At 34.5% G+C, this 17452-nt stretch overlaps 1 protein-coding gene across 3 annotated transcripts; it reads right to left on the bottom strand.

Moving 5' to 3' along the window:
* Window positions 1-5203: 5203 nt before the first annotated feature.
* Window positions 5204-15043, bottom strand: LOC148606165 (BTB/POZ domain-containing protein 6-like). 3 transcript variants are annotated; one of them, XM_088545424.1, is made up of 3 exons: window positions 14887-15043; window positions 6784-7042; window positions 5204-6375 (listed from the first exon to the last, which is right to left on the bottom strand). In XM_088545424.1, the coding sequence occupies exons 1-3, from the start codon at window positions 14912-14914 to the stop codon at window positions 5346-5348; spliced, it is 1317 nt and encodes a 438-aa protein (XP_088401550.1). In that variant the 5' UTR covers window positions 14915-15043; the 3' UTR covers window positions 5204-5345. The 3 variants fall into 3 exon arrangements, with proteins under 3 accessions (XP_088401550.1, XP_088401551.1, XP_088401552.1); XM_088545425.1 differs by lacking the exon at window positions 14887-15043 and adding an exon at window positions 11425-11584; XM_088545426.1 differs by lacking the exon at window positions 14887-15043 and adding an exon at window positions 7709-11393.
* Between the last annotated feature and the right edge of the window lie 2409 nt (window positions 15044-17452).

The following is a 17452-nucleotide window of genomic DNA, read 5'->3' as shown; positions in this document are numbered from 1 at the left end:
TTCAACAATCCGTTTCCTAGGTAAATGAATGACAAATTTGTATAAATAGTGCATGCTCGTACTCTAATAATATTTACGAACAATTAAATAAAATATGATGAAAACTTAGATTTTCGGTATACAATATGACATTGAAAATGAAGATAAAAACAGAGAGGGAAAAATGACTTGCTGTGCAAAAATACAGTGAATGTTAGTTTTAAGTAGTCAAGTAAATATCTTACTTTTGATAATATACAACTGAGTGGAAAAAATGGCAATGTTTTGATCATCATTCGGTTGGTTAGATCCAAAGATTAGAATATTTGTATTGATTTCAACAGGGATTTCAGCCAGCGAGGCTAGAAGTTCAGTTCTTAGAGTTCGATATTTTGGACAGTGGAATAAAAAGTGATTAGTGGTTTCAATTTCGCCACAAGTACAAGTAGGTGAATTGACAAGATTTAAAAAAAAAATAAATGGGAAGTAAGGGCGCTAGAATTCAATCGCAGTCGTGAATGTAGTATTTGTCCTAACCTTGTACCGGCATAGTAGTAAGCTGGTACTTTATCATTTTGACTACGGATTAGGCTCTTAAAGATTGCAGTAGAATCTACTGACTTGACATCTAATTCGTTCCACAGTTTTACTGTTGAAGGTAAAAAATAGTCTGCGTTAAGATTAGTGCGAGTGAAAATGTTAGCTATATTATTTGCTTGTCTAGTACTATAATTGTGGCGATTTGCAGTTGTATGAGGGACAAGATCTGATAGGTAATTGGGTGTTTTGTTATTTAACATTTTATGGAAAAGAACAAGTTAATATGAGTTGTACGTCTGTAGGCCAAAGTTTCCCATATAGTTTCTTCATAAAGTTTTTTTTTAAAGAAGTAAGCCTTGTCCCACCAGTAACAATTCTTGCTGCATCAATTTGAACATTTTCTAACTTTTCTATCGAAGTTTGATTTTGAGTATCCCAAGTGACATCGGCATATTCTAAAATGGGTCGAATGAAAGACATATATAACTTTTCCAAAGTAAATCTATCAAAACTCATTCTACATTTCCTTCGAACATTTAATCGGTTATACGCTTTTTTGATAATGTAATCGGTATGCTCATGCCAAGAGCCGTTGTTCGAAATCATTAGACCAAGATGCTTATGATTGTCTACAGATTGAATAGGCTGATTATTCAAATATAACGTGGGGTGAACAGGTTTATTGTTTTTCCGAGAAATAGTAATAGTCTCTGTTTTCTGGTGTTGAAGTTTATTAACCATTGTTTAGACTATTTATGAATTTGAACTAAGTCGTCATTAAGTATGGAGGCTGTGTCCCTAGGGGAATCGACTACCAGGAAGTATGGAGGCTGTGTCCCTAGGGGAATCGACTACCAGGAAGTATGGAGGCTGTGTCGTTAGGGGAATCGACTACCAGGAAGTATGGAGGCTGTGTCGTTAGGGGAATCGACTACCAGGAAGTATGGAGGCTGTGTCCCTAGGGGAATCGACTACCAGGAAGAGACTGGTAGAACCCTGAGGAACTCCAGCGTCAATGGGTAACCATTCCGAAGAAGAACCATTTACGACTACCCTTTGAGACATTCCCTCTAGTTAATTTTTGAACCAGTTGAGAAGATGGCCCTCAATTCCAGCCTGTTTTAATTTAAATGATAAATCCTTATGCCAGACCCTGTCGAAAGCTTCGCTAATATCGCAGAAGATCACTCTAATTTCTTTGCCGCTGTCCAATGCTTGCCCAAATTCATCGGTCATGCTTACTAATTGATTAACCGCGGAGTCTCCTTAAGTAAAACCCGATTGTTTATTAGTTATGATATTATTCTCAAGTAAATGATTATGTACATGTTAATAAACACAGCGCTCCATGACCTTAGAGATTACACTTAAGAGTGAAATAGGGCGATCGTTGGAATTAATACTTTTAAATATGGAGGTTACATTAGCCCTTTTCAATTTGTTAGGATATACTGCATTTTCTAGTGATAAATTAAAGAGTCTACACAGTGGATAACATATTACTTGGGTAGGGCCAATTTTGATGGGTAGGTAGGGTACAGAACCTGAACCGATCCAAGCAAGTAAAATTGCCATCGTCATCGACCACCAATCAGTCTTCAATCAGTCATCGATCTAAGGGTTTTTTAACGTCCTTGACTACCCTGTCGGGTCTCGCACGGGCGGACAGTCATCGATCCGCCAAACCGATCCATTTAATCGGTGATCGCATCATGTGACCAAAGAGCGGTCAATATATCTTACGGATTCCGTTGTTTCGTTTGTCAATTTCTACACATATTTACATAAAGCAATAGATTTAAACACCAATTAAATACTTTATTTACAAGTGTTATATTTTTTCCACAAAATACAGTAACTGGATTTAATATCTTGATGGTAAATTTACTATGGTGGTATTGTGGATTCGTTCGAAAGGAATTTCTTAAAGTTACACGGACTGATCATCCGTCATTTTACATAACAAAACTGCGATCAGATCGATCACCGGTCCTCGGTCAGCGATCAATCAGTCAAATAGTTGCGCGGATCGGTTCAGGGGCTGTAAGGGGAAGCACACTTAATTTCAATTTTGTAAGTATTTAAATATTCCCTCTGGTAGTTGTTACATATGTATGCATATTTATTCTTTTATTACTACACCACCTTACGCTGATGATCGGTGCCGTAAAATCGTCAATTCTAGTTTCATACGAGATCGAAATGTACCTCTTGAATATCATACACATGCGTTCTACGTGTTTTTTTTTGCTTGTATGAGAATGGGAAGTTTACATTAAAAGATGTATGGTAGTACGGAACAGCTCATCTGGTTGTTATTATGTAGGATAGAGTTCTAGGGCGCTGGACTTTGTACAGGTGGTGTTGCCACAGATGTCACAGCGGTACGAGTTCGAGTCCCGCGGAGGGAACGACCAAAAATTTGCTTAGCAAATTTGACAGTTCTAACATCGTTGGGAATTTTCACTCTTCTATAAATTTACATTATCTTCCCTCTATCACTTTGATCCGATGGAGCAGTGTAGCGAATAAAGTCGTCACATTCTATGACGTTGTGAAATATAATTGTATCCACTATCCTACATAATAACAGCTAGATAAGCTGTTCCGTACTACCATACATCGTGTACTAAGTTACAGCCCAAGATTAAACATACGAAGAGGATGGCCCGACCAGCGAAAGCTATATTTTTATATAGCCTAGTTGGCCGAGTGGTCTAAGGCGCTGGACTTAGTGCAGGCGGTGTTGCCACAGATGTCACAGCGGAACGAGTACAAGTCCAGCTAAGGGGCGCCGAATGGGACTTGATCTTTTTGTAATCAAAATCAATTTTGTGAGACAAAAGTCTATTTTGTGTAACAAAATTCAATTCTGTGTCACAAAAGTCAATTAATTTTGTGAGATAAAATTCAACTCTGTGTCACAAAGTCAATTCTGGATAAGGTACGAATGTGCACGGTTATAATAAAGCACATAAGTGAAAGAAATATCGGATATCGTAATCGTATAACCCACTGTGTCATCTAAAGATAGACCATTTGAGCATTTGTAAACAAAAGGGAAACGAAAGTTAGACACGTACTATGTCGGTTTTTTATGTCGCCCGACCTGTTCCACTCAACTGAATTTCTTGTGTCACACGGAATGAAATGAGGAATCTATCTGTATCTGGAAAAAAATCGTAAGGGATAGTGGAACAAAATAATCTTTCGTCGACTTTGACAGATAAACAAATTTCACCGCACAACATATTTCCACTTGCATATTTCCATTTTTCTTGTCTAATCTGACGATTCATTTCTTTTTCCAGCAAAATTTGGGACAAATACATTAATACAAATTACCTTGTCAAATTTTAACAAATTTGGTTGCGATTAACAGGTTTTTATAGTTGAGTTGAAAGATGTCTGGAAAATGATAACGTGGTTCACCAAAGAAAATCCCAATAAATCGAAAATAGAAAAATCGAGGATTTTGAAACCTGTTTTATCAAACAAATCTCATAGAAAACGTATAATAGCAATTTTAGTAATATCAAAACAATTTTACTGTAGAATGCAACTTCAAAGATTTGCGTAGCTCGAAGTAAACCTGCGTCTGCGAGACCCGTTCAATTTTGTGACACAAAATTGAAAATTTGTAGTATGTTCTAAATTTTGTTAATCAGAATTCATTTTTGTTGAACAAAATTCACTTTAGTCCGTACAAAACAAACAAGAGTCCCATTCGGCGCCCGTACCGGCGGAGGGAACGTAAACGTCTCAGAACGTGACGACTCTATATTTGCTACACTGCTCCATCGGAACAAATTGATGCAGGGAAGATAATATAAGCATATCGAGGCCCTGATTATGTTTATGATCTGTATATTCAACTTGGTCAATATCATAAACGACCCGAAGATAGCTTAAAATTTGAGAGAAACTTGTGGAACAAATGTTGATTGTTAAATATGTTCAGTGCATTATGTCCAGTAGTTTCCATATAATGTTCAGTATGTTCAGTATAATTTGCAGTAAAATATTTCATCAGTATATAATGTAAATACTACTGAACATAATGCACAAAGCACTGAACATACTAAACAACCAACATCAAAGACAGTTATGGCGTTCCATAGAATAATACGATATAATATCCATTAAATTTCAAGGAGTAATGGCGCCTTTCAATCAAAACTCTGGTTGTGGGGGTTTCTGCGATTACAAAATAACTTTTCTGTTTGTATTTTTTCCTTGTAATATTGCCTGCAAAATTGTATATATGTTGTTTGTGGTGTCGTCAAAGATTCTTTTAATTTTAATTCACAGTCGTCTGTTTTTCTTATTCCCTTGGTTTCTTACAAGTCAAAAATAAGTGAAACTTGTATTTTTATGTAATTTTTCTGAAACTAGTTTAAAAATAACACTAAGTTGAAAAATATATCACCTTCCGTAACCTTTCACCTAAATGACTTCATTTGCCCATTTCAACACAAACTTTTTTTCAAAACTTTATATTTATGGTGTGTTTAAACGCCTAACTGATCTCTTGCTAAAGCTTATGCACACAACATGACTTGAAAGAGCTTTCTCGGAAGAAAAGCCACTGATACTATTTAGGCTTTATACAAATATAATGTAATTTTACCATACATTTTTATGTCAAAAATTGTTTTGACTTCTAAAGAAGAAAAACTCGAAATTATTTGTATAATTACAAAATATGTATTATTTGAGTATTTATACCAAGTATAACCGTGACGTTTCCCAATAAAATATATTAGAAAATAACTTTACATGTAAGTAATATTATTTTAGTTAATGAAACTAAGTTAAAACTATCATCAGCTTCGGACCACAGGTTTTACTAAAATTGAGGGTACTTGATCTCTGCGCATGATTAGTTTCGTAAAATCTCCTTCAGGGCTGACGCAAGCTGGGGTGGAACCGTGTAACTGCAAGTTAGACCTTCCACTGGCACCATAGTAACCATGTGAACCTTGAACTTTCAGAATAATTGTATGTTTATATCCCTTTTCTATCTTAGGTGCAGCTATGAAAGTTATGTTTACAAGGGATGATTTATTTCTAACGTCTATCCTTCGTTTTGTTCGTGCCATTTCTTTGTTGTTGTTGTCGAAAAGTGAAAGATCTGCGTCGTAATAGTCGTCTTCAAAAATGTTACAGTCAACTTGAACACCTTCCACTAAAATCTCAATAGATGTAGAAAATGATATTGCAGTTTCCTCATTATGTAAACAACTAACAGGTCCAAATCTCCAATGCAGGACCAAGTTTTCGCCTGTTGACCGTTTTGTTGTCATAAAATGTGTCGAATGCTTTTCTATTCCTGCAAAGTATTTCTGCAGATGCAAAATTTCATCTCTTGTTAATAAGCATGTTTTAATTACCATTTTGTTGAAAAATATTTCACTCATGAGCGGAAAACGTATTTGATGCAATATTTTTCCTATGACTTTTCTTTGGTTTCTAGGGGAGTTAAGCATTTCTTTCCGCATGCATTCTATCTCCGCCCAACGAACCACTGCTTCGAAAATAGAATCTTCCCCAGCATCGAGCTCGTTTGAGCTGACGATTTTTAATACACATTCCTGAGGAAGATCACAGAATCTAGAAGATCGAAGAATCATTTCGGGTTGATGATAAATGAAATCTAAACATTTCCTTTCTAGGTCTTCGTTGTCAAATTTATACGCCTGTTCTAAAATAAAGCAAGCATTGTCACTCATGATACCATGCTCCAAAACTCGGGTGCATTTATCTTCAAGACCGGAAATGTTGTATTTCCTGGCAGCATACAATAATGGCGCTGCATTCTTGGTATCAACTTTCACGTCCTCGCTGTAGATATACCTGAAACGAAAAATAATTCTCCACGATAAAATAAACTGTCCTTTATACGATTTTTCTCAATTACTGCCCATCAAGCCATTTTTTAAATATTGTCCATTATGTTATTTTATTTAACAACTGCCCATTATGTCACTTTACTCAATTACTACCCTTTATGCCATTTTACTTAAGCAAATTTACTTAAGCACTGCCCTTAAATGTCATTTTACTTTAGCACTACCCGCGTTATGCCACTGGCATTAAGGGTAGCAACAACAAAAAAAAAAAAAACAGATAAATTGGACCATAGAGACATTTTAGAAAAGTTTTTTTTGGTTTTGAAATTTAACCAAATACCAAAATCTTTTTATTCTAAATTCAGACGATTTTTTTTTTCAATTATAAGCTTAATTGTTATGGCACACTTACTCTAACATGAGTTGAAATGTTTCTTTATCGATATCGGGTATCGATATGCATTCATCTTGTTTCTCGGCCATTAGTCCGTGAAGCATAGCGTAGAAAACACAACTTCGACTGATTAAGACATATTTGTGAGCCATTACTCTCTCCTGATCCTCGCCAACAAGAAATTTGACGTCACATGCAATTTGTTTGGCCAACATGTGCTTGTTGCATTCTGCAAGCGTTTTGTTCGTCTGCCAATCATATGGTGGCGACATTGATTCTGCAAAAAAGAATATATTCATGTTACAACTATTAACTTTGAAAACATCTAGTTGGCGACACCGACACAATCTTAGTAAATATAGTTTCAAATTTCGTTTTTAGTCAATCCTAATCCACTATATTTTTATTTTTAAAAATTCCATGAATACCGTGGTGAAATTTGCTAATATAATTAAGGTCTTTCCATGTCAAGGGAAAACCTTACTTATTTTTAAAAAGTTCCATGAGTACCGTGGTAGAATTTGATAATATAATTAAGGTCTTTCCCTGTCAAGGGAAAACTTTACTACTATTCGTATGACTATTATTATCATTTTTTTTATTCCGCCACATTTTGACTTGGTCGTTTCAAGAGAAATCAAGTTGAGTTGTATACCAAATAAATCTGTGTAGCCTCAGAAGGTACAGAATTACCCTGCTAAGAAAACACGTGTCGTTACAGAGTTATTTCCCTTTCTTCAAAAATAATTCTTCGCTCTTCTCCTCCTAGGTTTTAATAAATAAGTCAAAAATTTGTAACATTTCGTGGTTTAAGTGCTAGAATTATAGAAAAGTGTGATTTGTGTAAGAAGAGTTATGGACCTTTGAAATTTACTTAAAACCGGAAATTGATAACCGGAAGTTTTTTTATAAGATAAAACTAACACCAAATGAAAGTACATACACACTCCTCACGTACTCCCAAACAGTTAGAGTGGGGAAACGCTCTCGGGCCCACGTGGGGTCTGGGAGTAGGCCAGAGCGTCAACAGAGCAGCCCAGCCACTTGTATGACATACTCAGTTCTTCGGTCGGATATCCAGAAGGCTTGGCTCCGCTACCTCCAACTACTAACAGACAGTTACTAACAGAATCCCCGTAAGGGGCGGCCTTGCGAGATCCGTAAGGATAGTCAAGACCGTAAAAAACCCCAATCATCAAGTACATACAAAAAAAGTCAGAATATATTAACTTTACAGGTGAAAAATAAAAGTAAATGGTCTTAAATTGAGTTTGAAAAATCCCCCTTTTTTTCTTTCGCATATATCTTGAAAACGGTAAGAGATACAGAAAAACAATCATAATAAAATGTTCAGCAATGCTCTACAATTTTAGGCATTCTGTTAAGAGTTATGGCCACTATCCACTACTTGGTGTTCATCTCAAATTTGGATAGGAAACTATAACTCGAGAACAATTTACCAAAACAAAAACTGTAATGCGATAAGGTGTTGTATTTGCATAATTTCTTTTAGAAATTTATGTCATATTTATTGCAATTGCTAATCAATAAATGAACTTTTATTTAATTATTACTTATATAGAAAACCTGTCAATCGATATTAGGTACTATATTCGTACTTGTTGTGGTGCGTTTATTATTTTACACCGAACTTGCTGTGGTGCGTTTATTATTTTACACCTCGCCCATCTTGGTTTTCTATATAAACGTAAAACATTAGAATTTTAGTATGGAACTAATTACAAATACTTTCCGTTTTGCGACGGTACTGCTTCGTGGAATGTTTGTCATTCTTTTATTCATCATTTCTTTTCCCTTGAAAACAATTCTGCATATCGATATTAATGATTTGTTTTAAATTTGACAATATAATACATATAACGAATTCATCAATTTACTAATACGCTGCGAATTTCATTTTTTATGATATCATTATAACTGAACGGTCAAAACGCCGTAACTCAAAATGATAATTTGTTAAGGTCCAGTTTTTTCCATTAATTTTCCTTTCATTAGAAAAGCGACAGAAGAGTTAAATAAGGCTTTTTTCCCATAATGTGGAAAGTTACAATAGAAAACGATTGATTATTGGGGTTTAACACCTGGGCAGCAATATTTCAGCTTTATTCAGGCCATGAACATGAAATGGATGATAACATGAACATGAAATGATAATGATGAAATGGAAAATGGGATGGGACACAATGATATAATATGGTTAACAAATTTTGATTGCCACAAGATAAAAGGGGTGGTGGTCATGGTCGGGCAATTTAGCCTCCTGTAGCGGAGCGCAAACGTTCCTACTCCTATCATGTACCAAAGCAGAATTCTTTAACGTGCGGGGAACGTGGCATCTTTCCCAACACGGTGCACCACAATGGTTTGCGGTCAGGTTTCCGTATTATAGCCTGACAACCCAAGCATGTAACACGCCAAGGGTACCCCATTCCACCACCTCGGGCACAAAACCCAAGTGCTCTATTGTACTTTCATAACTAAGCGAAAGAAATTATTTGATGTATGTGTCTGTTAGCCTACCAGGTCTGTGCTGCCTGAACACAATCTCGGATTCTGATAGAATCTTGGTTCTCTTCTTGATTACCCCCGACAACTTTAGATTAAAGATAATTTAGTTCCAATGTAATACTGTTTTTCAAAAATGTATATAAATATCAGTATTCTAGATAAACTGCTACGTTGAGAATAGTTTTTTCGTGCTACTCGGATACAAAATCTTGTTTTCATCGCTTCACGAATGTTCTTTATTCGTATTGTTACATGTTACTTGTATTTGATCGCCTCGGAGCATAATACACCCATACCTCTGGCTTATGGTATGTGAATCTTGTGACCGTATATTCCGGTGGAGTTACTTAATACAAACTAAGAAGTCCTGTATGTGTTTTATTCATACGATTTCTGATGTATATTGATAAAACCATTTATTATGTTGGGATAAATATACACCTTTGGGTTTCCTTCAAAATAGCCATATTGTTGGTATTGTCAAAACTTGTAAAGATAATAATAATAATAATAATAACAATTAATAACATTTACGTTTTATTGTTGATCTTGAACTTGATAAATGGAACTGCAAATTTTACTGTTTTAAATTCTACGTTATAGAATTGGTCTTGAACTTGATAATCGGAAATGCAAATTCGACTGTCTTTAAAATTGTACGTAAAACAGGCGATTTTGTACTTGATAATCGAAACTGTTTTTTTTTTATCGTGATAAATCTCTACATTTATGTTAACCAAATGGAACTTAAAGCAATTTTAGTTAGAACAACATGAGTACACGTGAAAGATATACGCTCCATATTTTAATTGAAGTTTTACACAGCTGGACGTGTCAGTTACGACGTCAAAAAGAATGAATACATGGTTCAGAGTTTCGAAGAAAAAATGTGTTTTTTTTTCTTATTATTCTATTTTATTTTACATTTCACTCTTAAGTTGGATACTTCTTACTCTGAAAAACACTGGGATTTAGTAATATTCATGGGAAAGACTTCAGCAATTGTTTTGCAACAGTTGTCCTTTAATTACTTTCTGTTTTTGTTTTTTTTCTTGACTGAGATTGGTGGCGCTTGGACCAGTTTATTTCGACATAAATTTATTTTTGGTCAACGTTTTCTGAAATTGGTTAATAAGGGGTCGAAGTTGAAAACACCTAAATGAACACCTTTTGAGTTTAAAAGCTAGCAATGGTACTGTATAGTTGCAAAAGTCGGAGGTGGGGGGAGGGCACCGCCTACAAGAAAACTAGTCGTACAGTTTACCAGTAATTTTTAAAATGAAATGTAAAATTAAAGTAAAATTTAAGTATAGAAATCAATATCTTTTACATGAGTGTATATATAGTTATGAATAATTTACAGCTATAAACTTTATAAAGAAAAAAATTGATTTGTTCATTTGGATCAAATGAATTTACCGTTTATTAGCTCGAATACCAGATTTGCTTTCTTGAGCGATATGGTCAATTACAGCTTTTCAAAAAGACTTTTTAGGCAGTTTAAGACAAATTTAAATTAAGTAAGACTTCTACCAGAAGAAATAAGCGAAAGGATTATCTCAATTAGAATGTTAATTCTTTAGAGTAAAACGGCTGTTCTCATTGCAGAACAGGTTCAAGAAGTTTATTTTAAAATAAAGGGGGCCTGATCTTAAAATTGATATAAGTGGCGTTGATTGCTATGATTATATATCTGTGCTCATAATTTGCATGAAATCAGCAATGTTTCATCACAAGGTAGACGCTCAAATTCCCGGATCCGCTTTCGCATTGGGTATACATAAGTTTGTATTTCATTACATTTCTGTTTCGCTGTTGGTGTATACATACCTTCTAAAAGCAAGCAAAAAAATCAAAATACACAAAATACAAATAAGGAAATCACATGGTTACAAGCTATAAATTTTGAATTTCAAAATTGCAAATTACACATTTTTAGTATAAATTAAGATTTTACACAATAACAATTTATAAACTGACATTTTACGGTGTAAAAATTTTGAAATAACTCATTTACAAATATCGATATATTGACCCAGTTGGCGTGTCACAGTTTTTGCAACGAAGACTGAACGTTGTACATCAATAGAGAATTTAGAAAACCGTTCTTTGCTGCCGAAACTGACTTACCGAGTTAGTCAACAGTATATGTTCTCCACGCCTAAAAATTCTTCTATAATAAGATGACTGTTCGATTTATAGATATTATATATTGTCTGCCTTTTGTTTTACTAGTTATTTTAACTGTATACCAGATTCAAAACATGCATGTGCCATATTTTAGTTTATCATGTCTGAAATAAAAAGAAGTGCGATTTTATCACATTATTTCGGTAGGCTGTTGAATTGGGTTCAAATCCCTAAAACAAAGCCGTAAAATTTGTCTACTTAAAAGATAATTTTTGATGAACTGCGTCAATATAAAACAAAGACGAACGCGTTCGTGACCTTAAAATCATGTTTTGTGTGAGTTCAATAGTATTATAGTTATGATTTAAAAATATAACCTTATCTATCGAACATCACAAACAAACATGGCAGAGATACAAACAAATAACGGATTGCCTGCCAAATTCTAAACAATTCTCTCGCGATTTGGATCTGGTGTGTTCTTGGTTAACTTTATTCTTGTGAAAGACACTTCTTTGATCTATAGTTCGACTTCAATAATAAGTCATGTAAAGATATTTTTATTGTTAAGAATTTTTTTAAATTTCAGTCCCACTTCAAAAAGTGCATCTGTAATTAGAATTCCAATGACAGTCTACGGATACAGAGAAACAACTAGAGAGCGCAGATTAATCCTTGATATACACATTTTAATGCATGCATATGCTATTTTCCTAATTTTCGAAATGGATAAGGGGACGGGGCCCTAGGAACCGCCTATGAAAAAAATATATTTAATGCCATAGCGAATTCACACGAACGAAGGTGAACTGGGTTTATAGTAATTAAAATGTAGCGATGATGAGCTTCACTAGCTTATGATGTTTTGCTAATCTATGAAGAGCTTCACTAAGCCATGATGAGATCCACAAGTCTAGGATGAGATTCACTAGTCTATGATGCTATTCCTAAGCCTATGATGGGATTCACCAGTCTATGGTGATATTCATTAGTCTATAATAAGATTCACTTGTCTGTGGTGATATTCACAGTCTACGATGAGATTCACTTGTCTGTGGTGATATTCACCAGTCTATGATGAGATTCACTCGACTTTGTGATATTCATTAGTCTATGATAGAATTCACTAGTCTTTGATGATATTCATTAGTCTATAATGAGATTCACTGGTCTATGTGATATTCACCAGTCTATGAAGTGATTCACTGGTCTATGTGATATTCACCAATTTTTGATGAGATTCACTGGTCTATGGAGATATTCACTAGTCTAGGATGAGATTCACTTGTCTGTGGTGATATTCATAAGTCTGTAATGAGATTCACTTGTCTGTGGTGATATTCACCAGACTATGATGAGATTCACTTGTCTGTGGTGGTATTCATTAGCCCATGATGGGATGCACTTGTCTGTGGTGGTATTCATTAGTCTATAATGATATTCACTTGTCCTTGTCTGTGGTGATATTCACCAGTCAATAATGAGATGCACTTGTCTATGGTGATATTCATTAGACTATAATGAGATTCACCCGTTTATGTAATATTCATTAGTCTGTGAATAGATTCACTTGTCTGTGGTGATATTCATTAGTCTATAATGAGATTCACTTGTCCTTGTCTGTGGTGATATTCACCAGTCTATAATGAGATGCACTTGTCTGTGGTGATATTCATTAGTCTATAATGAGATTCACTTGTCCTTGTCTGTGGTGATATTCACCAGTCTATAATGAGATGCACTTGTCTTTGGTGATATTCATTAGACTATAATGAGATTCACCCGTCTATGTAATATTCATTAGTCTGTGAAGTGATTCACTTGTCTGTGGTGATACTCATTAGTCTATAATGAGATTCACTTGTCCTTGTCTGTGGTGATATTCACCAGTCTATAATGAGATGCACTTGTCTGTGGTGATATTCACCAGTCTATGATGAGATTCACCCGTCTATGTAATATTCATTAGTCTGTGAAGTGATTCACCTGTCTATGATGATATTCATAAGTCTATAATGAGATTCACTTGTCTATGGCGACATTCACCAGTTTATAATGAGATTCACTTGTCTGTGGTGATATTTACCAGTCTATGATGAGATTCACTCATCTATGTAATGTTCATTAGTCTATGATATGCTTCACTTGTCTATGAACAGCTCCATTAATCGGCAACCCTATAGTCTGAACCGGCCCTATCAAAGGTCATCATCTGAGAAATGTATTTTGAACCATTCAAAAATTGCAGGTAATTATTCCAAGAAAAAGTTAGATTGTTTTGAATTGGTAGTAAACAGTAACAGAAACTTTTTCCAAATATTAAATTATATACAGGCTTTCGAACCAGGTAAACTTTGACCATACATGTAGAAACCCTTTGGTTTTATAATACATTTCCATTCTAAGAGATAAACTCGGATGGTCGAAAGTGGGATTTCCCCCGTCATAATTGTGGATTTATTACTCACCATTTTCACCAATTGCCTTATTCATAGTATAATAATAATCCTATTTTGGTTTGATCCAGTTAGGCTGGAATAAGTAAGTTTTCGCCAGTGGAAAGGGAATCAAAATCCCACTTCACCTAGATGTTAAACGTAAAATTTACTAAGACTTGTATAAAAGATTTGATTACTAGTCAATAGTTTCAAGCGATTATAAATTTCCTTTAGTAGTATATATAAGTTTTGAAAATATTTTATAAAAATATGAGATGTGGTATGAATGCCAATGAGACAGTCATCCTCTAAATACCGAGCAACGAACAGTAAAAGTTCTATAAGTCACCGCATGGTCTTCCATGATGGGCAAAACCCATACCATAATCCAGGATGGTCAAAACCCATACCATAATGCAAGCTGTAAAAAGCTCCAAAAACAAATGAAGTGAGTCTATTTATAAGAGACGAAAATCGGCCTGATCTATATAGTAAAAACGCAAAACGAGTAACAAAGAACATACCAAAAAAAATCAAAACAACGAAAGCCACTGGATTAAAGGTTCCTGGCTTGGGACATGAACGTAAAGTATATAGCAGGGTTAAACATGTTTGTGAGCGCTCAACCCTCTCCCTAACATAGGTCAGTGGAGGGAAAATACAACAAAACGAACTATAAAATACGTCGAATTTGGAATTAACTCTTGAGATCGATACAGAATACAAAGTCACTTTCTTCAAAATAGAAGAATTAACAAAGCAAAGATGAGGCAAAACGATATCACTGTTTGTACGAAACTCGCAGGTTTGTAAACACCTCTCAATGATTTGGAATGAGTTAAGGCATCTGAGAGATATCAGTTTATTTTGGTGGCCTTTTGACGATTCAAACTCAATCATTCCGTAAGATACCTGTGTGGATGAGAACACGTAATGAATAAACTTGTAGTGGATTATTCAAAGCACTGAGGGGCTTATAAGATTAACTGATTATCTAACTTAAGTCTATAATAATCTAGCCTACCTTCCGACTTCGGAGTCTCCGGCGCCATTTTTACTTCCAATCCTACAAATTTGTCAAATTTGGTCTTTAATAAAAAGATAAAGTGCGTTTACATATATTTACTCAGAGGTTAAGACTTGTAGTAGATTGACATAATTGTTCATGATTTTAATCTGCAGAGGAACTTAGATAGCCCGAAGTTTAAATTTAATTACATCAAAGTTTAAATCTTTCAGACATTTTTACCTAATAAGATATTTATTTCCTCGTTTTTTATTGAAGAAAATCGGTAGCCTGTGTTTAAACTTCTGCAATACCTCTACAACTACAAACAAATAAATTGATCATTCTTTGTTGGACTTTGTTTGTTTAAAACCTATACTTACTTCAGATATGAATGGATAAATTGGCATTTAAGTTATTTGAAACTAATATACCTAATGATACATTAAGAAAATTATATTTTGAACCGTTCATGTAGTAACGTGGAGATGAATGGTAATGCAAAACTCATGACAAATCTATACGATAAACGCGATGACTCCTTATTCCGTATTGTCAACTTTCCTTTCATCTTTGGCAACGTCCCTTTAGCACCTGCGTATGGAGTTTGCATATCACAATTTATACGTTATACGAGAACTTGCCGTATTGTACCATGATCGACTTCTTACAATTAGGCTTCCGGAACAGCAATACGATGAATCAATATAGACCCACCATTACGAAGGGACATTATTTCATTTAAGGTTTCATTCCAACGCCTAATTAACTTCCTTATTTTCGATAAGTTCGGTAGATTATATTTAAAAAAAAATGAAATCATCTAGACAATTCAGAATTTCAGGATTTGCCACTGAGTTTTGTCAGGTTTTTCCTTCTATCAAAAATGTGTAAGCAACATTTAGGTTGAAAAAAATATTAAAAAAAAAACAATATCAGCACTAAAAAGTGACTTAAATCGAAATTACTTTGTCGTCCATTAAAATCTTCATTCAAGAAAAACAAAACAGAACACAAACTAGCTATACCATGTAGATGATTTAAGAAAGTAAAAAAAAAAACTAAACAAAACAAAACTCACCACGCCAATTTATAAAATGCAAATCTGTCAAACACAAATTATTATAATATTTAAGTAACACTATAACAATAAAGTTGAAAATGTTAGCACCTTCCGTATATCCGTTACACCCTTCATTTCGTGCATTATAAAGCTAGGGCATCGTTGCTTCTAGCAGATAATTGAGTTGATAATTCGACTGTCTTTGTGGACATAAACCACTAATATCCCCCAAAATCTTTCGTAACACAGTTTTAGCCAATCATTTGCACGATATGAGAGACGCTGACCATCAGCTGACTATTCCTATACTTGGTTTAATTTTTGTTTTCGTGCTAACATATATACTCAACACTGTTAGACCCGGCTTGCACTTACATATGGTATTTGTCATTCATGTCAGATTTCAGATTTATTGAATACACTCAGACACATACATAAATATGCGTTACATGAGGTCATTAGTATATAATAGTTTTACAAACAACAACGAAACGAGCATGCGCAAAACATACATACAATAGTACAATGAACATATAATCATTTCAGTTACAATAAAGTAGAAACATTTCTAATAAATACTGATAACGATCTCAACACAGGGATATTACAAAATGATAGGAGACCTTCCATTTTCTTAGTATTCGGATTTATGTAGTAGTATTTTGGTAAATAATTTCCCCTTATTTTGACAATTTTATCATTCGTGCAACAGAAAAGAATGTGGAACTCATCACCAACGGTTTGGTTACATAATTTACAGATACGTTCATGTCTGGGGATACCAGACCATCTACCAGTTTCGATCGGAAGATGTAAATTAGATGTCCTCATCTTTGTAATCCACACTCTGTGTGAATCCGATAATTTCAGCAGGTATTGTTCAATACCAAAGGAGTTCTTGACTAGAGAGTAAAATTCGCCACGGGAAGCTAGTTGAATATCACTGAACCATTTTTGAATAAATTGATCCTGTAGGGTAATTTGAGCATGCTTACTGCTTACATATGAAAATTGGTTCGAGTATACCCCACTCATACCAATATCATTAAATAGTTGTTTAATAAATTGTATCCATCGAAAATTATAGACACCGACTGAGGGGTTTCTTAACGCCCTTGGCTATCATTTGGGGTCTCTTACGGACGGTGTAAAGCATCGAAGCGGTTACACAGTCCCTGAGCATAGTGATACTCGTGAATGTGGGTCATGTATTTGTAAAAATAAAACCAAATAAAAATACATCTTCAAGATGGAAAATACGCACAGTTTCTTCAATATAGGAAATAAAAATGACCAAAACCGCAATTCCCTGTCTGTAACGAAACTTATGCTGACAACGCTATAGAGCAAAAAAAAAAAAAAGAAAGAAAAGAAAGAAAAAGAACTGCAAGGAAAAATGTTATATAAGGAAATCAAGGATCCAGGATTCGTACCGGACAAACGTCGGTAGTCAAAAGAATATAATCGAGTGCACAGACCATATACTGGGAAAATAGACAAATACACTAACACAATAAAGAA

Source organism: Perna viridis, chromosome 9 (genome assembly GCF_037379345.1).
Source record: "Perna viridis isolate PV_CMFRI_1.1 ecotype Kerala chromosome 9, ASM3737934v1, whole genome shotgun sequence".
Lineage (NCBI taxonomy): Eukaryota > Metazoa > Mollusca > Bivalvia > Mytilida > Mytilidae > Perna > Perna viridis.
Note: the sequence above shows the minus strand (reverse complement) of the source record. Positions and strands in the feature narration are given on the sequence as shown.